This window comes from Calidris pugnax, unplaced genomic scaffold (genome assembly GCF_001431845.1).
Source record: "Calidris pugnax isolate Ruff unplaced genomic scaffold, ASM143184v1 scaffold58, whole genome shotgun sequence".
Classification (NCBI taxonomy): Eukaryota; Metazoa; Chordata; class Aves; order Charadriiformes; family Scolopacidae; genus Calidris; species Calidris pugnax.
The window spans coordinates 775,917-803,576 of record NW_015090868.1 but is presented as its reverse complement, the minus strand read 5'-3'; the positions used below and the strand labels follow the sequence as shown (position 1 = coordinate 803,576).

Here is a 27,660-nt window from a genome sequence, read left to right as displayed (position 1 = left end):
GACATTTTCGTAAGAGAAACAAGAAAATTATTCTGAGCATAGTTATGAATTTAAAGCAAAAGGTACTTAAGGGATGTGCCATATTTCCATTAATTTGTATAAGGGGGGAATAAAATGGCAATGATTATCTGTTATTAAATAGAGCCCATTGAGTGCAGTCTAAGTGCCTATTATCCTTGTCAGTTTTCAGATGGCTTTTCACCTGTTGTATAGCATACAGGGTGAAGAGGCCTTTTTGAATAGATAATTATACATAGCATTAAAATGTCATTATTTTTGTCTTCTTGTTAAAAATACTGTTTTACTTCAGTAGCTGATAAATACATTACAGCTGTTAGTTTTAATTGTGATCTTTTGTTTCTATACATTTATGCTATTGTATAAAGCTGCCTTCACTGGTTTAAGGACACCATGAGTTCTGGTTTGGCTCAGAACTTAAATTGGGAAAGAAAATGTCTCTTGGACATTTCTTCAGTGCCATCAGGCTTAGATGCATCAGTTGAAATGGTTTCATACATTTTCAAAAATTCTAGGTAGGACAGTTGTTTTCAGAAGGAAGCATATTCCAATTATGTCTGCAAGCCTGATTTGGCAGTATGAGGAACGTACATTCAGATTGGACTGTATTTTGATCATATTAAAAACATTGATCATACTAATGCAAAAACCATCGATCACATTAATTTCCATTGTCCAAGCTAAAAAAAAAAACACATAAAAAATCGAACAAGAGTTCTGAAAGAATTCACTTTGTTGTTTCAAAAGTATGATTCCTTGTATTCAACAAAAAGATGAAAAGTTTTATGAAAATAAGGACATTTATGGATCTTGCCACGTTTTCCTGAGGTTCCCCTCTGAGGCCAAGTGGGTAGAGCATCTAGACTCCCGTGGACTTCTACGTGAGCTTCCTCCCTGCTCTGCTGCTTCATAGTGCAGGGACAAAACAGGCCTTTGGGGTCTTTCTTTATGAAGGGCTTTAAACACAGTTGCTTAGGAACACTTTTCTTTGAATACGATTTCCCTCAGCCCAGGCAGTGTGAAGTGCTGCATTAGCAGAGTGGGCTGAGGCTGTAGCCTAAACAAAGGCTCCTCCATGTCCTGGTGGTCTCTCAAGCCCCCACAGCTTGCGGGTGCTTGGAGAAAGAGAGGAAGAAACAGGGCTATTAGGTCCTGAGGTAGAAAAGGCAGAGGCAGGGTCCCATCCGTGTCCCACCCTGCTGGCTGTTGCGAAGGAGGACAGCCATAGCATTTCACACACGCAACGTGTCCTCTGCTCTGGTGCACGTTGGCCAAGGAGGCTTCACCCTACTGGTAGCACCTGCTGCCTCACACACATCGTGTCCTCTGCTCTGGTGCACGTTGGCCAAGGAGGCTTCACCCTACTGGTAGCACCTGCTGCCTCACCCACTGCTAGCTGGACACGGACCTTATCCTCTTCCCTACATGGTTGTCCTTCACATATGTGGTACGGCTTGGAGACCTTGCGGAGTGGGTGGGAGGCAGCAGATCTGACCATGAAGCTTTATAGCATCACTCAAAGGTGTTTGGCTGATGTGTGAATAGCGAGAAGGTCCTTAATGGGAGCGAAAATCTGTCAATGCCCAAGTGCAACCACCAGTCTGAAGGCAGGAGGAGGTTAGCTCAGAATTACTTGCAGAAGACTGAGGATCATATAGGTCCTAGGGTGGTGTGTACATAAAGCTCTACATCATTTGGTAAAACCTGGAGTTTTACTAAGCTCTTGCAAGAAGGTTATTGGGAGGCCTTATTAGACTTACAGGGCATTTACCATAGCTTTATTAACATGTGTGGTTTTTTAATTAAGATATGAACTACTTGAGGGAGCAACTGAACGGTTCCCTAATGAATTTGTTACATTAATTTCCTTCAGAAAGCACATCTGAGCCTAACTTAAATTCCTCCTGCAATTAATTTATGTAATTTATTCTAGTAAGTGCTGTAGTGTTTCTTTGTAATTGTTCACTGAATTGACAGGTTTAATTTCATGTAACTTGAGAGCCTCCAGTACTGAGTTTGCAGTGCTTCATAAAAGTTGATATTACATGTTTGCTGTTGAATTTTGGCAAGAAGCAGGCAATAAAACATTCCCGTAAAATAGAAACGTCCAAGTGACAGATATTGAGGCCAAAATATTTAAAAAAAAAAAAAAAAAAAAAAAAGGCTTTCCAAAGGTAGGTCTTAAATCCATATTTAATCGTGTAGGTAAGTGGCCAGATTTTTACATGTGCAGCTTTAGAGCTTGAGATCCAGCAAAGCACTTAGCCAGGCGGGCTCTGCGTCCCTTGCGCGCCAAGGAGCAATTTCCAGAAGGGGGTTCAAAGGCTTGAGGCCAACAACAATCTTTCCAAGCACCCTCCTGGCTCTTCTCATCCCTCCCCGGTGAGCTCCAGAGCTCACGGGATGTGTCCTGATGTAATATATGTCAGCTCTGTAATGAACTGCCCTTGGAGACATGCCTGTGCCATCCCTGGATGCTCAGCACTGCTAGCATTTGGACACTTCTTATTTAAAAGCTGAAGTGGAGATTTAGGATTTAAAATTCAATTACTCTTTTAAAAAAAAACATCCTTGTTTTTTCTCTCAAATGGGAAAATAAACTACAAATAGCACCTTTGCTGGTCGCGATACTCCCGTCACAGACACCACGTATGAACCACCACTTGCGCTGCGTGGTGCTGATGACCACCCTGGAGCATCCCTGCTCGTGGCTGGGCTTTCCTTCTCCCTGTGCCAATCCGATCGTAAATAACATTTATGGAAATACAGAGCTGACCTTCTCCATTGTGTGGCTTTTCAGATAATCCCTTTGATTTCTTCTGAAGTTTCGGACTTCACCTGGAACCCTACAGCGACCCTCCATGTGAACCTGGGGTTTCAAATAGGTTCAAATCAGAGGTTGCTAATAATTGAGGGGGAAAAACGTTCTGCTTTGCTTTTTAACGTCATACTCATTTTTTCCTCCCTTTTCTAATGTTTTTTCCATATGCTGCTGTATTTGCTTTCCTCCTCCCCTTGGTTTATCTTTTGCAGTCTGTTGTTTGGTGCTGTGTGGACGGGCAGAAGGGATAGTCAAGCTTTGGGCTGGAAAATCCAGAATTCCTGCTCTGGCTGTGATGCTGACCTCTTGAACGCCTCAGCCTTTCAGCCTTTTCACCTCTCCCCAAGGATGGAGTGGTTTCCCAGCTCTGTGGTCCAAGCTGAGTTCAGTCTTCCAGATGCGGTGATGGGCTGAGGCATGGCGGGGACAAGGGGCCATTGTGGGAAGAGGAGGAGGAAGAGGAAGGTGTGAAAGGGACTGAATCAGGCTTAGAAATCTGCTGTGATTGCTGGTAGGGGCTGGGGCAAGAACATCTCGAGACTGTGGGTAGGGACAGGTTATCTCTGCACCTCTTCCCTTTTAGATGCAGCAGAGAGAATGATTTAATATGAATCAGGCTTAAGAATAAAGACTCAAATGTGTGGTAGAATCAATCCATTGGGAAGAAAGAAGAGAGGAGAATCACACAAAAATCATCCCAGTTTGGGTTTTCACACGTTTTTTTTTCCTTGCAAAAACCAGCCGTGGTCTGTGTAACCATATGCATTCGTACCTACTTTTTCATAACAATCTTAATGCATGAATATATCAAAACTATTATAAAACATATGGCTTTGGGTATATATATACATGCTTTTAGGTTTATCTGCTAGAAAAAGAGGGACCCCCGTTGCTATACTATCATCTAACATATAAAAATAGAAGATTTTCATTAGTTTAATACCATGGTGCTGTATTTTGAGTTCTGACCCTCAAGGCACCCTATATCTCTGTTCTTTCTCTGTCTTTTCGCTGACAAGCAAATTAACTCTGCATATCTAGAAAATAGCTTGCATAATGCAATCCTGATGCTGGGATGCTGGATTTTCTCTTCTTCAGAGTACCAGTTTTCTGGTTTAGCCTGTGCTTCTAAAACAGCTTGGCTACTCTGCCAGGTCCATTCCAGGGTTTCCAGGGTTTATATCGTGTTTTTTTCTGTAAATGAGTTGTAGAGAGAGCCTAAGGTAGAGAGAGCCTAATACCAATAAAGCAGAGTAAATTGGTAAATTCAGCTTTCCTAAATTTTTAACTTTGTAAGAATTGTAGCCTTTCAGTGATGTCTTGGGAAGCATCAAAGATACCTTCACGAAGTGCTAATATTTATCATATTGCTTTAGAGAAAGAGCAAGTCTGTTTATAACACCTGGACCACATACCAAAAGAGACAAAACACAGTGAAAGATTTTCTGATGCACAGGTCTGAAATACTCATTTGTTGCATTCAGGGAGGGGATAATCAAACACATGCCACTGTGTAATTATAGATCTTGTGGGTTCACAATGTCTGTGTCCTTTTCGTAAAGTATCTTTCTTCCGATTCCAGAAATCAGTTGAAAAACTGGTCCAGTTTGGTTTCTGGGTCGCCCAGACTGTAGAGATGAGCATCTCCATTCTCCTCTTTTCAAGCTTCTTTTGAAAATGGGTTCGTTCTGGTACTAATGGTTATGCAGATGTGTAGATTGAGAGGAGATGTGTTCTTTCTGATGAAAAAGTTCAAAAGTAGGTAAAACATAAGGACTGGTAGTTCTATCTTGTTAGGCACTGGGTGCAGGTCCTGCACTCTGACCCCTCAAATTCCACACAAGTGGCTGGACACAGAACAGAAGCACTATCAGTGAGATCAGGCACTGTGTAAGCAGAAATAGGTTGTGTTCTTCTTGGGATAGCATTGAGATCATGGATATGCGCTTTAAAATCTTTAGTCCTGTGCTGGCTAACAGTGATACTCTTTTTTCCACAACTTTTAGTCCCATGCTGGTTAATGGTGATTTTCTTCTTTCTACAACTGGGCTTCTTCAAGTCTGACAGGAAAGCAATATCCCCAAATTTCATTTAAATGCCTTTTCCCATATATAATAGGGTTTCAAAGGAATTCATTCAGCATGCTCTCCTAATGCCATTTAACTTCCCATGGAAAAAAAAAACAAAACCAGTAACAGGAAGAGTTGTTTTAATTAGCACATGAGCTGTGCAGCAGCTAATGTATTCCACCTCTTCATTGTTGTGAAAGGAGCAGATTTCTGGGTAGCATGAAGCGGGCAGAGAAGAGGGATTGTGTTCTGCTCTCCATATGTGCACACAGCCCCATTGACGGGGAAGGTGTGAACGGGAGGTGATTTGCAGCCGCCTGCCATTTGTACAACACAAGCTTCTGTTGTTCTCCAGGCTGGGGAGAAGCCCACCTCCCCTCTTCAAACCTACTGCAGTGTGACAGGTAGGCAGCAGGCTTTGGAGAAGCTGAGATTTTTGTTATTAATCTCAACAGTAAGATGGCAAAGAAGACTTATTTTTTAATATAGATTTTTTTAAAAGAAGAACTGGATGTCAGGCTGGAAGAAAGAGAGCCATGGCTTCTCCGGACGTGTGATATTTCTTGATCTGGAGTCCCAAGGAAGCCAAATTTTAGAGAAACTTCTGGAAGTACGGCCCTTTTCTTCCATCTAGTTAAACTGGCAGGGGACTGAAGCTTCAACTCCCAGTACCCCCCTGCTCCAAACCAGTTCAGCACCACATTCTGCCATGGAGATTGGAAGGAAACATTCAGCCCTTGCTCTTGTGCTCCTCAAGATGCACTCTGGTCTGCTCATCTGAACATGGAGGGTGAGGAGCTGCTGGCATGCAAGGGCTCTTCATAGGATCATGAAATGGTTTGAGTTGGAAGGTACCTTAAAGACCATCTAGTTCCAACCCCCCTGGGCAGGGACACCTCCCACCAGAGCAGGTTGCTCAAAGCCCCATCCAGCCTGGCCTTAGACACCTCCAGGGCTGGGGCCTCCACAGCTTCTCTTGACAACCTGTTCCAGTGTCTCGCCACCCTCACAGTAAAGAATTTCTTCCTTATATCTAATCTAAATCTCCTCTCTTCCAGTTTGAAGCCATTACCTATTGTCCTATCACCAGTCCCTCTTGTCCCTCTCCAGCTTTCTTGTAGGCCCCCTTCGGATACTGGAAAACTGCTATAAGGTTTTCCTGGAGCATTTTCTTCTCGGTTCGATCCAGGCAACAGTGATGAAGTGATGTGGCCTGTTACACAGAGGGTGTGGGTAGATGATTTCATGGCTTCCTCCAGCCCCAAAGTGTGTCAGCCCAAGCTGTAAAGCAAAGCCCGAGCTCCAGACAGCATTTCCCTGGCAATGAGGTTTGAGCAGTGGGTGATGCTACAGGGACTGCACTTCACCGAGAAATTGCTCAAGAGAAGATTGGCCCAGTAACAAAAAGCAAAGGGCAAGTTGAGGAGCATCTCGTGGGCTTCCAGCCACAACACCAGACTGTGCCCACTTGAAACTGCCCTGCGGTTCCAGAAGTGGGAAGTGACAAGCTGGTTTGAAACTTCTTGGTCAAAAGGCTCTTGTTATAATAAAGTGAGAAAGAAAGAGAAGTGATCCCAAGAGGAGAAGGAAACAAATATTTCTTTTTATGAGAAAAATAACTGCAGGGCCAAAACAAAAGGCTTTTAAATGGTCCAAGAAAATAAACAATTAAGAAAAAAAGAAGAGTGTGCAAAGCATAGCAAACTTGATGTGATTTTTACCTTGCCTGAACTTGTTCAACGTGGGGGACTTGCATTTGCTAGCAAAAGGAAACATTCCAGAGGTGGCTTGGCCAAAAGCGATGGCTTTTGCTAGTAGAGGATTAAAGAGAGGAAAAAGAAAATTTAACTACTTACATTAGATAGGAGCTGCTTATCTCTTATGTGGCTAAAACAGAGAAAGCTTGTCTCTTGGAGAGAAGAAAAATCTAGTAACACACTAATGAGATATGGCTTTTCATTTTAATTTTCATTTGCAAAATGCTTTATAAATGTTAACTATGAAATATGCACAGACTGAGTTGGGAGCTGACAGGGACTGTCCCATTTTCTCATTCCTGTGTCTTCCCATGGGCAGGGTAAAAGCACAGCGACAATACCAGCTCTGCTCTGAACATTTTGCCTGTGCTAGTGATAAATATAAACCAGGATTTGTCACCTCAGGCTTTATTTATCCACCTCATCTGTCCTGGAGGTGTTCAGTATCACTTTTTTCAGCTGATGGACACTGTTCTCTTGCACATAAACCAGCACGAGATCACTCGTAGGAGACATTTCTCTGATTTCACCAGTGGAGCAGGGTAATGAGCCGCAGAGTGGGGTTTGTGTTCAGGACTTTCACTCATACAGGCTCCTCAGCCAAGTGAAAAACCAAGCTTTGGTCAGTCCAAGTATCAGAGCACGCAGATCTTGCACATAACATAACAACAAAAACACTTCTGTAAGTTATTTTGCACTCATTTAAAAAAAATACTAATAATTTCAAGAGCCCCATCCAACAGTATAGAAGTGTCTGCCTTAGGATTATAACGCAGGAGTCACCATGACCCGGTTCATGTTTGCTTCATTGCTTTAGGAGATATAATGGCATAAATCCTCACCAGCTTGGTCTGATGTAGCCCTGCAGAAGTACAGTCATTTGACCTGTTCCCTGGGAGGAGTAGCTGACTTGGAGCCTTTCAACAAATAACACTCAGACAAATGAAAGCTCAGTGCCCAGTCACCATCTTGTAGGAATAGTTTCAGACCTCTTTAAGTGTGTGTATGTGTATACATTTTATATATTTTTTTTTCCTGCTGTACAGAATGCAAAGATGTGAAAGTGATCCAGATTAGCTGTTATAAATTCCCTGTAAATTTGGAAAGTACCACCTTTTTTATTGTTTCTTTAGTGCTCTTCCCAATGTGTAGCTATCATTTCCTCTGTATTTAGCATGAATTTTTCCAATTTTTCTTGTCTCAAAGGTAGGAAACGCATTTGGAGAGGGCAGGCTGCCAGCTAGGGCCTGGGTAAGATGCTTGAGGAGCAATTCCCCTCTTTGTGGCTGTTTCACCCTGTGGAGACCAGCAAACCAGCTGGCTCCTTTGCATCTGGGGCTCTTCCTCAGGACCTGCTGTTATGGGATCCTCAGTTTGCTGGGGAGAGCAAATGGTACCCTGCGCCCATGAAATTGCTGTCTGTTCTAGGTGACAAATGTGGTTAGAGGGGTGCTCTTCCCTTTGCTCACCATCTAGGATTTATGGCTTCTTGCTTAGCTACAGAGACCCAGGCCATGCTGGGGACATGCTGTCTAACCAGCCCCTGAGTTTCTGGAATACAACATGATGAAACTAATTTAAAATTTCCGCCCAGTTACCTTTTGCTACTGCTTATTATCAAAGCACTTGGAAGTTTTTCACTCGCTCAGCTCCACGTTTCTTTATGTCTTTAGGCTGCGACTCGTTGCTGAACCTGACATCTCAGAAAGCCACAGATGCAGTGGACGAGATCTTTCGGTCCCTCAGGGATATTGCGAGAGCTCGAATGCACATGAAACAGTTTAATTCCATACATAATCCAGGCAGCAACACCCACCAGGCAAGTGGATCTTTTCTTTTTTTTTTTTTTTTTTCCCCCCTGTGTATGTGATTTCTCTAGCATGCTGTCAAAAATACAGCACTAATTTTGCTGATGTGCTAATCCTGTATGTGTTCTGCCCATGTGGAAGATATTTAAGTACGGATTTTGTAATTGACCTATTCACCAAGAACTTCCTCAAGTTCTTCATGCAAACTCAGGCATATCCATGTTAATAAAAGAATTGTCTGAGGAAGACATTTGGGATTTGCTCTGCAGCACTGTGATATGCCATAGATGCCTGTGAAAGGCAGGGCTAGCTCAAGGTGGTTTTGGACTAATACCTCTCACAGTATCCATACAGCAACTGTAATCCCTTGTACTTTCTTTCCCATCTCTATATGTGCGAGAGGCAGTCCCATTTGTAAAGAGGTGAAAAAGGCACCTTTTCTTTCTAAGATATGAACACGTGAACGATGGTATCTAAATATCTAAAGGGCAGGTGTCAAGAGGATGGGGCCAGACTCTTCAGTGGAGCCTGGTGACAGGACAAGGGGCAACAGGCACAAACAAGAACACAGGAATTTCCATCTCAACGTGAGGAAAAACTTCTTTACTTTGAGGGTGATGGAGCACTGGAACAGGCTGCCCAGAGAGGGTTTGGAGTCTCCTTTTGTGGAGATATTCAAAGCCCACCTGGATGGTTTCCTGTCCAGCCTGCTCTGGTTGACCTTGCTCTGGCAGGGACTTGGACTAGATGATCTCCAGAGGTCCCTTCCAACCCCTACCATTCCGTGATTCTGTGATATTACTATATCTCATCAGGACTAATACACAGTGGTTTTTTCTCTCTCCATCTCCCCTGAAGTGTTTTAACTTTTTCAGTTAAAAATAGAGTTTTACAATGGAAAGCACATACAGTGATTTAGAGACAGACCATAAAACTTGATTCTGACCTCGAGCCAGAAAAAAACCCTTCCAAACTCATAAGTATGCTGTAGACCAGCAGAGGGATGTAGTTCAAATTAAGCATTGCTTTGTAAGAACAGGAATCAGGAGTGTTGCAAAATGTCGCTGGAAAACTAAGGTGGAGAAAACCTATTACTGAGGTCTCCTAATATTTAGGACCAGTCATGTGTCTGAAATGGAGAAAATTGTTAAACATTTGATACAGTTCAGTGAGGGGGCAGTCAGATGATAAGAAAATACCCTCTAAAAGTTTCCTGGAAGTTTAATTAGCATCAGTATGTTCTTTGGATGTAACCCAGGTTGTTTGCTTTGGGCTAAAGGCTGGAACGCAGCAAGGGATGTATTAACACTGTGCAGCCCCCTCATCTGGCTGCAGGATGGATCTAATTGCTTGAATAGGGCCAACCCTCTGCTGAGGGCAGTTCAGCAGGTTTAGAGTAGCAGAAATAAGCAGGCAGTATGGGTTTTTTCATCGTACACACACCTCTCTACAAATAGACCTGTCTTTTGACTGGCACGTGTTAATCCCTCGGTTGCGTGCGATCAGTTCAGCTCCTTCCAGTCATGCCCTTCCCGTGGCCATACACATTCCCAAATTTTGCCTTATATTGTAACTACTTCTCTTTTCCTTTCATCTTGATTTGAAGTATATTCCTTCATCCCTCTCCTTTTCTCATTCTCTTTCTTTTTCTCTCTTTTTCTGTCTCCTTATAATCTCATCTGAGTTATGTCCCATAGCCATCAAGGTTTTTAACAGCTGTTTTAAACACAATTTGTGCCCCACCAAAATGCAAAGTTGATAAAAGTTTCATTATATGAGTTAGAAATCAACGCAGCTATCAGGGCTTGTATAAAGTAAAAACTCCCTAAAATTTTAATAGTTGAATTTCAACACATAAAAGATTTTGAAAATATTTGAAACTAACATAGCTTAAAAAAAAAAAAGGTAAGTGATCGTGGTATCTGCCTTTTAGTATCTGTGTAGCTGAACTGGATCATTTTGAAGGGCACTGAGTTTTGGTGTTGAAAATTCAGACATGCAAAATCATAGCACATTTTTAACATCTTTTGAGTACATTGTTTTGTCTGAAGTCAGATAATATTTTTCCTGTAATTTCGTGCAGTAAGCCTCTCTGTTTAACTGTGATATGAACTCTACTCCAAAAATATTTCAGTCCTAATGTCTTTCTGTTCCTCATCTAGGAAGATATTAAACAGATTTTTATACATGGGACTTCATGCCTGCATGTGTATTTTCAAACAGTTGTTTATTGTATGACTAGATTTGACACAAATCTTGGCATGTTCTCCTAAAAGATCCTGCAGCTCATGTCTGCTGTAATTTGCTTTGTTGGCTCAATTAAAAATTATGCACGTGTTGTGAGAAGAACTAGATGAGTTGTATAAATCTTCGTTGACAGGATTGTATTAAAAAACTGTAAGTTTTGTTTCTCACTGCGAAGTGTTGGATGAAAAACATTTCTTTAATTACTCCAGAAAATTTTAGTTTCAAGCCAAGCAGCTTGCTTTTTATTTTCCATCCATTTTTATGTTTATCTTGCATGATGTTTCTTGTAGATACCATCTTTACAAAATGAATGATTCCCTTAAGAAATCTGGGGGATGATGTATACCTGGGCCAGTCCCAAAGGAAAATAAATGTGCTAATTTGAAAGCTTCTAATTTTCTAAGACTATTGCACTTCCTGAAATGACTGTGGTTCCATTGCAGTTTGGACAAAGTTGAAAGCAGCAAAGCAAAGCTCCATCTGTAAACCAAGTAAAGTCACATTTTCATTAAAGAGCATCTTTCCACAAATCCCTAAAATTTTTATCTTGGAAACTTTTTCAGGATGGCAGAGTGGTTCATACCTTGGTAAGGGAATGTGGAAATTTCTAGACTACTAATTCATACTCAGCACAGGTTTGTGGACCCTGAAGAGGATGAAGTGTGGGTCCTTTCTTCCAGGATACTGACCATTTTTACCTTGTATTTCCACTTTTCCTGGTTCCTAACTTCTCTGAAGCTCTGACATGCATGATATTGGTGGGGTTGTTTGTCCTGTTTTTCTCGTTTTCCACAGACGGTTATAGATGCCCTGGCCCTAGAAGCAGAAGCTCTGCTCCTTAGCTCTGCTCTCCCATGAGGGACAAATGGGCAGGTTGGCCTCTTCCCATCCCTGCTGACATCCAGGCTTCAGTGCTGATGTGATGCCTGTGGGAAGGCAGGAGAGGTCAGGCAGCAACCCCTCCTAAAAATCCCCATTTAAGTGTTAGTAAAATCATTACAAAAGGAATGAGATCTTGCACAATGGGCAACAGGGTGTCATCCCTAGTGCTGTTTCTTTCTGTACTACCTCCTAAAAGATTCCAGAGAAGCTAGAAGCCCCCTTTCTTCCTTGCCTCCCTATACTCACATACCACACATGGGGCAGAGCAAACGTGTGGCCATCTTCCTGTCTTTTCAGGTTGATGCTGTGCTGGTGCACACCATTTGTGGTCAAGGTCACAAAGACCTCTGCTGCTTCAGTAATTTTTTAACTCTCTGAATGTTTTCCTTTCTAGGATAATTATTTCTGTTACCTTTAATGGAAATAAAACTTTTGGAAGAGTGGTTGCACCAAGTCTAAACAGCTTTACTCTGTTCTTTCTGTGCAGGCTTCTTACAGACCGCTGCTGAAACAGGTGGTGGAAGAGATCTGTAACCCTGATCGACCTGATCCTGTTGATATTGAGCACATGTCATCAGGCCTCACCGATCTCCTTAAAACTGGATTCAGCATGTTCATGAAGGTAAACCAGGCTTCCCAAGCTCATCTGTAACGTTTTCCTGAGGTCATAGCATCATATGGCAGTAGGTGATTTTATGTATTTGGGTTGATATTGCTCAGCAGAACTTAAGGGGCAGTTAGGAGAGTTAAATCCTTGCCAGGGGGCTGGGAGTAGCTTGAGGCACCACATTGCAGGTACAGTACAGATGGGTGACACCTGCTGAACAAACAAGAGGAATGGAGCAGACTGGACACCTAAGTAAGGGTGATGCTCGACACCTAAATAAGTATGATATGTCTGGGAGGAGGCAACGTGGCTTTGCTAAAGGGAAGTCCTACCTCATGTAGCTTTCAGAGCTCTTCAGAGACACCCAACGAGGAAATTGATAAGCGAGTGCCAGGTCACATAACCTACCTGGATTTCCAAAAGGCATTCCACAAGGCACCTCATCAAAGGATTTTAAGGACACTGAGCAGCCTTGTGATAGGAGAGAGGTAATTATGAGCAGTCAGGTCTCACAGGGGAGGAAGGTCATCAGAGGACTCCATATTCAGTGCCTTTTCTATAGCTTGATAAGGTTCGACTTGCAGTGGGGAGGAGGGAAGCCAATTAGTCAGAAATTGCCTTGTTGATGCTCTTAGCGTGTTTTAAGACAGTCTTTCTACAAGGGCTTTCTCTGCTTTACAGATTAGCCTATGCTAAGTTCAATGTCTACAGAGATAAGTGTGGAGTAGCTAGCGTGCTGTACGTGCAGCTCTGTCTTACTCCATACCCCAGCTTCTCCACTGAAGAGTGTTGTGTACGAGTATGGAGTATATTTTGGCAATATATACCTGTAAGCACCTGCATCTCTGCTAGTAAGAAGAATGTCCTACTGTGAGGACTATGTAACAGATGAGCAAGTGAACCTTGTGTTGGATGAATATTTCATAGGCATCATCACATACCTCACAAATGTGTCTGTGCTTGCTCATTTAGTTTGAAGCCTGGCTTGTTGGCAAGTACTCGATTATTACCTGAAAGAGTTTCTGACCAGCCTGTATTTTTCACACAGGAGGATCTTCTCCACTTACTGCACCATCAGGACTGTAATTATTTCATGAGCTTCCTTATATTTTTATTTCTTCCTCAATACCTGAATATAAATATCAACTCACATAAACACGCTTTAGTAAGCGATGGACTCAGACATGTTGATCCAGGACAGACTTTTAAAGACACCTCTCGCACAGAAGTTGTTTCTCTGGTGGATGTGTGTGTTTTGAAGCTTAGGGAAGGTGAAGGGAAAAAGCCTCCTTATAGCAAGGATTCCTCTTTTGACTGGTGCTCTAGAACGGACATGGTTTGTGATGATCTGAGCTTGGTGTTGGTGATACCAAGTGCCTTGCCTGGCAGTCCATTTTCTAGTGATCAATGTGTTTTAATTTTTCCAGTTATTCGGCTAAATTAATTGGTTTCTGATTGGTCACAAATAGCAGATGCATTGGTGCTGGTGTCCTGATTGACAGAGATAGCCCTTACGGGGCAGTAGAAGTTGTTTCTGCTGACTTTCCTCAGAGGAAGGGGCTGTGTTTTGTGATCTGCCATGAGGACAAACGTGTCCTCCGACCCCTTCCTGGTTCATTTTTGGAGTTCTGTTCATCTCTGTCACCTTACTCTCCCATCTCCCCCTCTCCCACTACTCCACACAGACACATGCCCCAGCAAAGAGCCCTCTATCCATCAGCATCCTGAGGAAATGCAGCAGTGGTGGGCTCGGAGCTGGAGAGAAGGCTGGTATCCAGCTGGGATGTTCTGCTAGCCCAAGGAAACATTCCTCCTCCTTCTTTCAGGCCCCTTCACTCAATGTAATGGGTTTGCTTTTTTCTTGCTTAGTCTTTCTAGTCGCCCACGATACCTGTCCTGATTTTTTCAACGCATGGCATTTTGAACTGAAAGTGAATTTCACTTGGGGATTTTTGCGAAATTCAGATTTCACAGTAAATGCAATTCAGAGGCCTCAGAAGTTCCCCAAACCAATTGAATTTTAGAAGGATCCCAGAAGATACGCGTTGCTTTTGTTGCAGTCCATTTCAGTTCTTCTTCTATATCACAGAAATGAGCTGTGTTTAGCTACACGCAGCCAGTTCCTTCAAAAGAGAGAGCCTTGGGTGGTTGTATTATCAAACAAAAATCTTGGCAGAAACTTGCATTCTTAACACAGCCAAATATTTTGTACCCAAAGTATTGTCCTCCTTCAAAACACTTGTGCATAGCATAACAAAATTACAGATTCCAAGACCCTTTTCATTGCAATTTTAATTTAATTTAGAGTTTGCATGCCTAATAGTATTTTTAATATGCATTTCTGGAATTTGTGGTTTGAACTTTAGTCTTCTGAAAAATAATAAGTTTTATATAGGCACCATGTGTTTGGATCTAGGTTTATTTTGACTGAAGGAAATGATTTGTCAAGACATTTTCTCTTTAGTATTGCCATGAAAGCTTGTGTTTTCTGCTTAATGCTCTTATGCTGGGTGTCCTTCCAGTGTGCCCAATGTTACGCCTGCATGTTTATGATGAGTTTGTTGTCACTAGGAAAGATATAAGGAAAGAGAGGCTTTGTGAGATGGAGTGGAGCTGTTTGCTCTTGCAAGAGGGTTAAGAAGAGCAAAGATCCATGAACAGGAATAAAATAGTCATTCCTATATTACCTTGAAGTGCCATAGCAGAGTGTTTTGTCTGCTTGTATCTTCACCACCTTCGCAAGAAATAATTTCTTTAGCCTCGTGTCACTGCTTACAGCATGAAACATTCTAATATTTTAGCAAGTAGTAGCTCTATCTCACCTGCTTTGTAAGTAAATACTTAGGTCTTACTTAAGCTCCTCATGGTGTTTGTAATAGAAATGGACTTGCCTCAAAGGGAAGGGTCTCATCTGAAGGTTGCCAGTCAGGAAGCCTGACGGAGGTGCAGGATGAAAAACTGCCCAAAGACTAAATACAGGGAGGCCACAACACCAAAGAGAAGACGAGCTGTTCCCTCAGGAGCTGGAGCTACAGGGATCAAAGGCAGCTGGCGCGGTGGTGAAAGCACAGGAACCGCGCTCCGCCAAGCACGGGTTGATGACCACTTTCATTCTGTCGAGTGAATGCTGTCAAAAACCTACGCTTGTGGAAGGAGAGGGGGCGGAGAGTCTAAAAAGGAGCAAATTCAACTGTTCTCCCTGTCACTTTTCGCAGCCAAACATTTGGAGTGTTGCGTACTCGAAGGTGGTGTGACAAGAGCAACGGCACGGGCTCCATTGACATCGCTCCCAAAGACTGGAGCAAGGCCTCGTCAGGGGAGCGTGCTTTATTAAGAAAGAAAGAAAGAGTTCTCTGGGAAACAGCAACGTAATCAGACTTCTAGAAGTGGTTAAGAGGAAACTGATGTAAAGCATCACCTCCATGTTTAAAATTAAAACGTGGTTTTATAAAGTCTTAACTGGGGTGGAATGTTTGGTCCATTTTAATTATAATTGCGGGAAAATGAAACAAGTATTTTGTTTGAGCTGAAGTTTCTCCGTATTAGTTACAGCCCAGTCATAGAAGTATTGAAAACCCTGAAGTGAAACAACCTAGAAACCGCTTTTATACTATAATGAACCTGATTTATTTTCATTGGATGAATTATAAAGGATTATTTGCTGGACTGGTGAAAACACGTTACTTATGATTCTTTCCATTGCTGACCTCAGGCAGGGATTCTAGCACGTTTAGGCTGGACTCCTTCCTTCTACTGGGTAGTAATTTACCCCTCATTCCTTAAAAACCCAAGTGTACCTGTGTCCAAACTCTGCATCCACCCAAGTACTCTCCTCCCAGTCTGGGAAAGGGAGGAAAGAAATGAAGAAGGAATGGAGGGAGAAGCCCTCAGACCTCACGAGAAACTCCTCTAGGAGTTTCCTGGAAACAGTCCATTAGTTTTAACTGGGCATCATCCCCATTGATTTTCCCTCTCAGCTGCTACGGAAACCAACATTCCATGAACGTTTCTTTCTGAGCTTCCTCATTAGTCTTCCTCCAGCAGCTCAGGGAGCCGATCACTGCTAGTCCATACATTTGGAGCTCGACTACTACAGCTCCAAACTGTAGTTTAGAGCTGGACTATTACAGCTCCAATTGTAGTTGCTGGAGCAACTACAAATAATGCTTTCCTTCATTTTGCAGGTGAATCGCCCTCACCCTGGTGATCATCCTCTTCTGATCATCTTTATGGTTGGCGGAGTGACAGTCTCCGAGGTCAAAATGGTGAAGGATCTGGTAGCAACACGCAAACCTGGTACCCAGGTAAAAACAGCTGTAAATGTACAGTTCCTATCTGAACAAAGACTAAGAAAATTAATCAGATAATGTTCCTTATAGCACTGGTGCTAAACCTACACGAAGCCACAGCCACACAGACAGGAACGGTGTTAGGATTTATCTGTAAAATATCTGTAGGCAACAAGCGCTCAGGCACCAAGGGTCTGTTTTTTACATGTTAGAGTCAGCAATAAAAGTTCAAACTCAGGTAGGAGAGTTAAGAACAGACTGGCATTATTCTGAAGGAGCTTTTATCATGTCTCAAAAGATTGATTTCTTGGTGTTCTTTATAAATAGAAACATTTGCTGCCCAAAAGGCTACAGGCTCCCTAGCAGTGCATGTAAAGGACGTAGTGCAGAGATGCTTAGGAGGAGCCTGCTAAGGGTCTGGGTACCATCTAGTGATATATCAGTGGTGACCCTGAAGACAAGTCAATTGGCATTGTCAAGGAGCAAGATAAATTAGCCTGGATACAGCTGTCCTGGACTCTGGTCCAGCCCAGGTATCTCTGATAGGTATCTGACCTCTAGATGCCTTAAGTAGCCTGAAGTAGGTGATGTGGAGAAAGTGCCAAGTCTCTGCAGCCCTTGGACAGGCTGTAGGACTTCTGGAAAGGGGATGGCTCCCATGGTGAAGCTTCAGTAGCGTCCACATGGCTGATCTTTGCCTCTTCCACTCTCTGGCAGCAGAACTTGACTAGAGCAGCTGTCATCTGAATGGAGCGGGGAAGGAGAGGAGGAGGCTGGGTGGGCTGTGCTGGCATCCGAGATGTTAAAAATCAATGTTAACTGTGGAGGAGGAATCAGATATCTGCTGAGTAGTGCAGATACACGGGGTAATCTGAAAACTGCTAAGAAGTGCTGTGTAACCAGCTGCATCGTAATCAGAAGCCTAATTTCCAGGGTGGCTTGTAAACATCTTGTTTCCAATTCCTATGGAATGCAGCTTTGATTAGTGAGAAATCGTTAGCAAAACGGAACCAACCAAAGGCTGAGCGGCCCCTGGGTTTGACACGTGTTTTCCACGTTTGAGTTGTCTTTACACGGCAGTCTCAAGCAGCATTTTGTAAGATGGAGTGCCATTTTCAGCAATGGGGTTTTTTTGATCTGATAACACGTTTCTCCCCAATTAGCCTGTCGCTAATCTCCTCCAAACAGCGCGTAAAATTCTTTCCCGTCTTGAGGGGGCATTGAGTTGTGACACACTGATGGACAAGTTAATCCACACCCGAAATGTATTAATACACCCAGAAAGATAAGCAGAGGGTTAACACGTGAGCTGGTGGAGAACTATGCAGGGAGACTTTTGACTGGCTTTCTAGAGGGACTTGAGGCTTGACAGTGGTGACATGGGATCTGGTGTTGCTTTGCTTGGGCTTAACCCCGGCAGCAGGTCACCCTCTGAGGCAGATTCCTAAAGAATTTTAAGCTTTTTACTGCATCTTGCCCTTTGTCCAAATGTGCTGTGTTAGAGGTGAAAGGACTCGGGGGGAGAGGTGGGAGGAGAAGGAGAAAGAAGAAAAGAAGCAGTTGTGTGAGTCTCTGATATAGAAAAAGTTTATGAGTTTGTTGGATTTACCTGGATTTCTGCACTATGGCTGTGAATGTGTGCCACCTGTTTGGGATTATTCTCTTTTCAAAAAGCCAGGCATTTGTCTAACTTGAGCCAGCATTTAACAGAGCTTTTTTGTGGTGTTCAGGCATCAGGGAAATGCTGGCCTCCCCAGTCCCTTCCAGTCAAACAAAGCATTGACATTTATACTAATTATTGGCTCTTGGAGAAGTGGAGAGCCGTGTGGGTGCAAAAATAAAGAATTGAGGAAAGTAACAGAGAAAAAAAAAAAACAAAAACCTGACAGGACGTACTGATTACTTCAGCAGTTGTTTGGATTTGAGGGAAATGACATTTAAATGTGGAGTAGGAGACACATGCTTCCATCCACAGAACTGCTCTACATCTGAGTATGAATGACAAATCTATTTCTCATGGAGGAGCACAAAGGAATACAGCGTTTCCTACGCATCATTTGTTTTTGGATGGTGGTGAATAGCTCCCTCAACCTAGTGAGGGGTGTCCTACTTTCACTGGAAGAAATTACTTTTTTTTTTTTTCCCCCACTTTAATCAGGAGAGTTAAAACAGGGGAAAGAGCCTGAGTGGGTGTTTCACCCTCCCAACATACACCACCGTCTGTGTGGTTGTGGCTGAGGCTTGCAGACAGACAAACCCCTCCAGAAGCACCATCAGATGTTACCTGCATCCTTCCCTGCCCTCTGCTGAGGGGGAACTGCCCCTCACAGCACAGTGGGTCGGGATGGGAGCCATCGGGAGGGGTAGCCCTTCAGGCAATCGAGGAGAAGGTCTGCAAAGGAGATACACTGTCCTGAAGAGACCTGCCTGGAGAACAGATGGACATTAGCTATCTGGGCAATTCTTCTCTGTAAAAATGAAGGAACAAATATTCACATTAATCCCCCTTAATGAGCGGATACGGGGGGGTAAAGGAGGGACGTCCCACTGTATTTCACTGCATCCTTTTCAGGCATTAAATTCACAGCTCTTCTTTTTCTCTCTGATCTTGCTATTAGTTGCACAAATCCCCCTCAGGGTTCAGTGGTGGGACTCGGAGAAGAAATTGCTTTTATCTGGCAGTGGCTATTGTTGATGTTTGGCTTGTACACCCAAAAAGCTTTGGTAACGTGTCCCCTCGTGTTTTTCCGAATTAAGCTGCGTGATAACACGATGAGCACATACTGTGCTATAGTCTGATTCTCACGTAACATAAGTAAGACAGTGTCAGCCTTTGGCATCTGCAAATTACAGAGTTTTTCATCCATAGGAAGGAGAAGAGATAATCAGTGTCAGTTTGCCGCAGATTGTGTGGGAGGACAAGGGAAGGGGAGAAGCGAGGGGGAGACTATCATCGGTACAGAAGGGATCTGTAGTAACTTAACTCCAGATTCCTTTCATTATTTGAAGTGAAAAGATGAAAGAAAGAACAACAAAAAGGGTTGAAACGCAGCACTGCCACACATTTGAGCCGTGCGATGAAAAGCACGGGGGGTTTGATTGCTACCGCAGGAGAGGGACGCACAGCCCTTGTTGATGCTTGTTCTTCTCCCTGGGTTTGCACTGAAGAAGTAAATTCGTGTTCAGGTGGGCTGGTAAGATAAATGTGCCCCCATATCCTCGCTTGAAGCCCCGACCCTACAGACACTGCTGAACTTGGGGCTTTCTAAGAGCAGTGTCCTACAGCCCTGACCCTGAGTTGGCTCCACGCAGCCAGAGCATACACGCTTTGCCCCGCAGGGAAGGCTTCACACTGGGCATCTTCGTACTGGTTTGGTTTTCACTTAATAAAAACAGATGCCTGTCTCTAGCAGGGTGTGTATCGTGGCTGTAGTGAGTGATGGTTTCATTCGTCAGACCCATCTTTGGTTAAAAATTTCGACAAACAAAAGCAATAGCGTCCCGGGAGTGCCTGAGGTTGAGCCTTGGTCCTGATGTGCAGAACAGCCTGTGCCTGTTCTGAGCAGGAACTGTAGGTCCCAGCAGCACCGCTGTGGTGCTCACCTTCCCTTCAGCTGGGAGGAAACAGCCATCACTCAAACCTGTGCTACAGGAGAGGAACCCCCAGCTCCACCAGCTGCTGCCTCGCAGTAAACGCGGTGGCAGTCACAACAAATCCCCGGGTAAGATGTGGGTAGAAATGAGTCAAAGCACACATTCATTAAGAGCACAATGCTACCACTCATTATGCTCCTTAAAGTGACTTAACTACCGTTATTAGCGAGCAGACAGTTTCACTGGGCAAGTTGTGTTGCCCTGCCAGTAAACACCAGAAACACACAGCCTGTCTAGCGCTGGGTGAAGCAAACAGTGGCTCGCAGTGTGAGCAGTCTCGGTCCCCTTCGTTCTGACTTGTTGTTTCTTCTCCCCCTTCTTTCAGGTGATGGTGCTCTCCTCTGCGCTCCTGACGCCATGCAGTGCTGTTGAGTTGTTGTTTGCCCCAGACCGTCTCCAGCCTGACGCCGATATCTGAGGAGGGAGGTTCTGTGGAGAAGAGGAGACTGTGCCTCAGCTGGAAACATCACATCCCTGGTCTGTCACCCTTCCCAAGAGCCTTTCCAAAAAATGACATGTTCCCTGCAGGTACAGAATCGTAGTATGGTTTGGGTTGGAAGGGACCTTAAAGATGATTTAGTTCCAACCCCCTTCCCATGGGCTAAGACACCTCCCACTAGAGCAGGTTGCTCAAAGCCCCATCCAGCCTGGTCTTGGACACCTCTAGGGATGGGGCAACCACAGCTTCCCTGAGCAGCCTGTTCCAGTGTCTCACCCCCCTCACATGGCTATGGCTCCAGCGGGGTGAAGCAGCTGGGTATCTGGCTGTGGGGAAACATGTGCAGCTCACAGGCAGCTCTTCAAAATGGTCCAGAAACAACTCCCCCTCCTTAAACATAACACCATGTGGTGCTGGATCACCCCAGCTCCGCTCTGCGTGGCCAGGATGATCACTTGTAATAATTCCCTAGAAACAGAGCAGCCGAGGACCAGGTGATGCTGAATTTGCCCTCCCTGAGCTGTACTTTTCTCTCTGATGGTTCTTTCCTGATGGTTTCGCTGGGGTGACTTCTGGTGGGAAATGCTGCTGAGGGAGTGGAAGGACAGCAAAAACCCACCCTCTCTGTCAGGCTCCCTTGCAACTCATGTGCCTTATACAGCATTAACCACCTCTGCTCTTACTTCATCCCTCGCCCCAGAGAGGTGACAGAGTGCTACCCAGATGGAGTAGCTCCCAGTCCGGTGATGGTCTCCCAGCAGGACTGGTGGGGGCAGAGAAGCAAGAGCCAGACCCAAGGGCTGGGTTATGTGGTTGCTTCTCTCTCAGCTTCCTCTTTCCTGCTCTAGTTTCTCCACCCACAGTCCCAGGAGAAGAGGCTGTTTCTGATGGCACACTTCTCTGTGGGTTTATGCGGGAGGACATATGGGCTGTGATGGTTTGATGATAACCCTGGAAGAATCCTCCCCTCTCATGCATTTAAAAAAGAAAAAGAGAGGGAAAAAAAAAGAAAAGCACGATCCCATTTTTCAAGAGGCCGTAGCGACAGATTCTTTCTTGAGCTAGATTTCTGATTAGCGAACAGCTTTTATTTTTAATTATGATTGTGAAAGAGCTGCTATCAAATCCAGTTATGTAATTTTTCCTTATAAAACTTCCATACAATCTGTGAGTAAAAAAGCAGCAGCCAATAGAGACTGTGATTGCCTGTAAGCACCAAGAACTTCCGAATGGCAGCGTAAAATGGTGGAGCTCTAAAGCTGCATCCTCTTGCTACTGCTTACGCTGGGATGAGAATGGGAAATTATAAGTGACGTTGACTCCATCATAGCATTCCTTATTATGCCAAAGGAATAGATTAAATGGGAAGTAGCTTCTTAACCTTTGTTCACTAGCTCGCCTAAGTTCTCTTAAATGTTTATAATGGTCTTCAGAAAAGGGTGCATTTTGATTTAAATTCACTTTTGGGTGGCTGGAAGGAAACAATGGACCGATTATAAAGCATGGACAATGTTGCCTCTATGGAAGAGAGATTTATAAGAATGACTATAGAATGGAACTTTGTGCTATAAAAAATGAGAAATATTATGAGATTGCAATGCTAAAAGCTCAAGAAATAGTTTGAACAGAGCGACTGGAAAGCAAAAAGCCAACCTCTTGGTTTCTCTTCTGTTCTTCTGTACTGTTTAATCTTAGAATACAGATGTTTTATAAATTCTATAATCAATAAATTAATGTTCTTACATTGCCAAACCTCATCCCTCTTTTCCTCTCCTAGTAGAAGCACTAGCCAGGACTGCATATTCCTGAGATGGCCTTTCCTTTTTCACTATTTCTTGCCCCTAAGAACCTAGACCTTCTGGTCTGGGAGGTGTCCTGAAGGCGTTTCCACACACTGTTGGCAGCAGAGAGGCTGTCCTGCACCCAGTGGCCATTGCTGCCTGGTGAGTTCAGGTGCTCACACCTCTGAGATGCTCCCACTTTCCTGAGATGTTAGAGCCTGGCAGTTGAGACCTTCTCTTCTTCACCGTTCCGACCTTCTCTCCTTCACCGTTCCGACCTTCACCGACCTTCAGACGCTCTCAGGTCTCTGACTTGGCCATCTGAGGACATACTACACAGGATAATGAGAAGGTGGTGAGTTTAAGCAGACATTGGTCCTCTTCCACTTCCTACAGGTCAAGCAGCTCCTCTTACTGAGGCAAAGACTAGTTTTCAGCATCATCATCCTCCTCTTGACACACAAACATTTTGGAGGAGTCTGTTCAGCCAGTGGGACCCAGCCACAATCTAATACTCAGTAGCTGAAGAGCTGAAAGGAGATGGTCACAAGACCCTGCTCCTCTTCTAGACTAAGCCTGGAGTGGAGCCTGTTCAGTGACCCGCGTGTCGTGGTTAGCTCCTTATGTCTAGGAAGTATCTACACGTACTCTGTGGTCAGGGAAAATGCCAGGGGGATGAGAGGTCTCTTGTCCATCACGTTTGAGCAGGAACAGCACAGAAAAGACTTTACTTGGGCAGGTGCAGGACATCAAGGAGCATCTAAGCCATCTGCATGTGACGCTAAGCAACACTCAAAAGGCACGAGGAGGAGAAAAGACAAGGTGACCCTTGGCACATGGGTTTATTACTATATTACAGAATCACATTAATAAGCATTTGGGAATAAGCTCAGACTGGATGGCCAAGCTCAGATCTGTTGCTAAGTCGCTTGGCTGGTAGCTGATGGTCAAAAAGATTCTCATCAGCAGGACCTTGTTGGGGTTTCCCAGCTGCACACTGACCAGTTGAGCCTGTGTGGCCATCGCTCTCATTCCCACACATTCTCCTCAGGAAGGCTCTCCATAAAGCTACTTTAAGCACAAATAAAATTATTGGAGACTTGTAGCAATTTGATTAAGTTCTCCATTGTCATATAACTCAATATATAAAGCTGCTCCATTTGTTTGGTTGGTTTTTTTACAAAGAAACCAGAAGTCACTTAAAAGATTCAGTGTTCTTCCAGATTTTGACCTACCTTCTTACATCATTCTTTTCTTACCAGAGTTTTGGTTGGGTTTTTTCTTGGTGGTTTGTTGTGTTTTTTTTTTAACAAGAGGAGATAAAGAATCCCATTTTCATTTGAAAGGTCTCTGCCTTATTCAGTTCCTCTCCTAAACTAATTTCTTAGAAGGAAGTTGTAAAGCACTTGTGAGAGCTCCCCCCCTGTGGTTTATGCTAATAAAGCAACAGTATAGGCAGGAAAGGCTTTCTGACTCTTTCTGCAGTGCACGTTAACTGCCCTGAGAAAACCATTACTTTGTCTCAACATCTTACTGGTTATTGCCCCTCGTTTCTTGCCCTCGAAGAACACACAAGCCAAACATGCAATTCAAAAATTTAATGTTGAACCAGGCAGTAAGAAGGAAAAGTCCACTCCCCATGAGGAGCAACTGTACACAAAATAAATAAGTTACAGTTTAAACAAAAAGCACAACTGGCTTTTTAAAGTGCATATGTGTAAGGCCTTTAGCCTGTGAACTCCATTGGCTCAATGTAAAATAAAAATAATTAAAAAAAAGAAGAGTTAGATATAAGTCTGCCACACGTGTCTAAGGACAAACGGCCTGGCTCAGCTCAGAACAAGCCACCAGCTTCATCACCTGGAGCCAGTGGGGTTTCACACCCACCTGGGTCACAGCCACCTTCCTTCTGCACCCATGGTGCACAGAGAGAAGTGTCTTACACCAGCAGAAGATGTAATGGACGACCCCTCCAGCTCCACACTCATTCCTCAAAAGCTGTTGGATCATTTAGTCTGGACAGTATTTCCCTCCCCCCCGCCTCCCCCGACAGTATAAAAACCCCACAAGTTATTTGTAATTAGATACGTTTACACCCTGTGGACAACAGTTTTGCATACAAGGAGTCTGGTCAAGTTGTCAGCAATAACACAGCTAGTAAAAAAATAAAGGGCCATTGTTTACAGTCTTGATACTCAGTGGTATCCACTTATTTTACACTTTTTTTTTTCTTAACAGAATTTGTAAAGTGTTTGCTCGTTTGTTTTGAAATACAAGGGAAATGAACAGTTCTACTGTGCAATAAAATTAAACAGATACATCATGCTGTCCTTCATCCAAGTGAAAAACAAGACTGGAGTGGTTACTTCTGAACAGTGACCTGCAGTTCAGGGTGTTTCCCTGCTCAAGTACAAGGAGTTGAGAGTCACAGCTAAAAAGCTGTTTCTGCACAAGGGTTAAGTCAAATCTGTCCCGTTGGAGAAAAGGCAAACTGAAGGCTTGTTTCATTTACTGGAAAGTTCCTTTTCCAAATGAAAATACTTGTTCTACAAGTCACATCTTCAAACCATTTCAAGAGTTTGGGGTTCATTTCTTTCCCCCCCTTTTCCAATCTGCCGCTGGTCCTTTTTTTAAGCGACCGCTTGTTCCTACAGCCAAGGAAAAGGCTGCCTGAACCAGCCTTCTGTCCCCATGCCTCAGGCTCTACACGTGCCAGTGTCAAACACCCCGGGTTTCAGTCTCAGGCTGAGCCCTGGGCATACCAGCAGCTCCGCCATCAAACAGAAGTGACGGTCCTCACTTTGGCAGACAGCGCTTGCTTAAACCTCCTCTTCAGGTCCTGCATGTTGGGCGATTTCGGCCGAGGGATGAGGGAGGTTCTCCTTCTCTCGGGGGTGCTGGTGGTTTGCTGTTTACTGACTTCTTTGCAGAGGAGGTGGAAGGCGTTGAAGACATCGTTGTAGTTTTCGCTGACGGACACTTCGTAGAAAGTGCAGCCCAGCATGTTGGCCAGCTGAAGTCCGTGCTGAGGCTCCACCTCCTTGATGTGCAAGAGGTCAGCTTTGTTGGCTATGATGACCACGGGGACCGCGTTTCCTGGGTGCAACTGCCGAACGTGGTGGTAGAGGTGACTGAGTAGTTCATAGCTCTTATAGTCTGTGATGGAGAAGACAATCACCAGGGCATCTGCCCAGCGAATGCATCTGTTCAGCTGCTCGTTACAGTCCAGACTGTGCTCGTGGATCTGAGAAAGGGAACGGTCTCAAATTAGATAGCTGGAGTCGTAAAAGATTAAAGAAACCTGTCTTTAAGAGCCTGTAAAGCCAAATAGCAGTTTACAGCTTCAGCTTTATATATATTTGCATTTCACATTGTGAGTACAAACCTAATCTGAGCGCGGCGAATAAATGCATGTTGATTCAGCTGCAAAAAGCTGGAATTTAACACTGGAGTTTGCTATACTCAAATGGAAAATTGACCTGAGTAGTTCTGCATGCAGAGAAAGACTTTGTAGTTCCACAGAATGGGAAATTAACTGGCTAGACAGTAAGTCTGGGGAAGCAAAGATATGAGCTGGAAGCATTTAGACCTGGAGTGTTGCCCAGTTCAAAAAGGCAACGATCCAGCATTACTCAGGTCTATACATTGAAAACTTTTAACTGGTGACACACTAATGAGCACGGCCACAGCCTCGCAGGCTTTGCTTTCTCTCACACACATCTATGAGGCGCGTTGGGCAGCGCTCCTAACATTTTCTTCCACATGTACCTTATTAGACACAAAACCAGAAACAATTCTGTGTAAATGTTCCCAATGTACAGAAACGAGACACTTGAGTAATTCAGCCACGCAAAAGTAACGGGCCTCCAACGTGCAAATGATTCATCAAAACAGCGAGTTGTTTTCTTTTACTACCAGCGTAGTAAAGGCACGCAACACATCTGGCTTCACTGGTTGTACCAGGAGTTACCACCTCTCCCAAAGGAACAAAAACTCTGAAACAGACCACAACAAGATGCTGCACACAGAAGGAGACACACACACGGATATTTAGAGCTGCTTTGGAGAACTGCATGGCTGCTTCTAGCTCACCTGAACTCCAGGAGTGTCTTGCACTTGGATGGCCAGCATCTCTCCATCTACCTGGATGTGTCTGCTGTAGAGGTTACCTGACAAGAACACCAACAGGTTCACAAGTGCAGCCACCACCCACAAACAGACAAATAACCCTGCTGCTGCCCATTAGTTGTGCAAAGAAAAAAAAAAAAAATGTCCTACTGCTATTTTTGAGGAGAGGGACCAGTGTTATAAGTTTTTTTGGGTGTAACAACCCATTTATGGCTTTCCTAGATAGAAGCCTGAGATTTAATCTTGCGTTGACTTGTTTTGGAGCCTGGCATTTAATATTGTGCAACTCGGAACTTAATCACTTCTTAAAGACTGTTTTAACTTTAGATGACAACTAAGTGTACAAAATAACCAGCTATTACAAAAGGGCAATTTTCTTGTCACTCAGTATTTCTGCGCTTTAACAAACCATTTTTCTGAGGAGCTTTCTGCTGGCTGAGCTATTTGTTGGTTTTGTGGTGGGGTGGGTTTGTTTGTGGTGTGGGGTGGTTTTTTTTTTCATTTATTTGGCTTTTTCAAGCAGTTTCTTCAACAGAACGTTGTATAATTTTACATTCCCAATAGTTTAGACTCCCCAGTGTACTACACTCAGGCGAGTACATCCCATCACCTCTGCCCACGCCATTCAGCTACTGGCAGTAGGGGAATATTAAGTTTACAGAACGCTTTCTTATTTTATCTAAAAGACTTCTTCCAGGAGGGACGTTCTCACCATATAAAGTAAATTCTGCTGGAATCCCCTGGAGCCCGGGGACGTGGTGAGACACAGAGACACGCGCACACACACACACACACACACACAGGGTGCTGGTGAAGCCGTGCCCACAGGCAGCGCATTTGCCGGGATGCCCACGGAATAAGGTTTAAGGGACCTGGGGCACCTCGGGGTGGTAATTAAAAAAAAAAAATAAAAAAAAAAGCCCTTAGAGGTGCCAGCAGCCCCGTTTTTTAAGTTTTTTTAAATTTTTTTCTTTTACGCTGGGGACCTGGCTCCACGCTGGGCTTTGCACCTCCAACCGGGCACCCCCCGGGGGGCTCCCGGGGTGAAAGCCGGGACTGAGGGGCTCCCCCCTCCTCCACCACCACCACCACCCCCCGGGGTAACCCACACCCACACCCCCGGTCCCGATCCCCAAATCCCGGCAGGAACAAAGCCGCGC

The 27,660-nt window shown here is 44.1% G+C and overlaps 2 protein-coding genes across 3 annotated transcripts in view; one reads left to right on the top strand and one right to left on the bottom strand.

Annotated features, from left to right (window-relative positions):
• The window catches only part of SCFD2 (sec1 family domain containing 2), a 192,426-nt gene extending 170,792 nt beyond the window's left edge, over window positions 1-21,634 (top strand). Inside the window, exons 6-9 of the mRNA XM_014945616.1 lie at window positions 8,339-8,484; window positions 12,090-12,224; window positions 16,394-16,513; window positions 20,478-21,634. Coding sequence (XP_014801102.1) covers window positions 8,339-8,484; window positions 12,090-12,224; window positions 16,394-16,513; window positions 20,478-20,570 — 494 coding nt within the window. The 3' untranslated portion in view covers window positions 20,571-21,634. The remainder of the gene's footprint in view (window positions 1-8,338; window positions 8,485-12,089; window positions 12,225-16,393; window positions 16,514-20,477) is intronic.
• A 2,321-nt stretch (window positions 21,635-23,955) lies between these two features.
• RASL11B (RAS-like family 11 member B) overlaps window positions 23,956-27,660 on the bottom strand; it is a 4,444-nt gene continuing 739 nt past the window's right edge. Inside the window, exons 2-3 of one of the 2 annotated variants that reach the window (XM_014945618.1) lie at window positions 26,465-27,110; window positions 23,956-25,616 (exon numbers count right to left, since the gene is read on the bottom strand). In XM_014945618.1, the coding sequence (XP_014801104.1) occupies window positions 25,149-25,616; window positions 26,465-26,503 (507 nt within the window). In that variant the 5' untranslated portion in view covers window positions 26,504-27,110 and the 3' untranslated portion in view covers window positions 23,956-25,148. Of the gene's footprint in view, window positions 25,617-26,464; window positions 27,488-27,660 lie in introns of those variants that run through there. The other variant, XM_014945617.1, reaches the window with a different exon arrangement.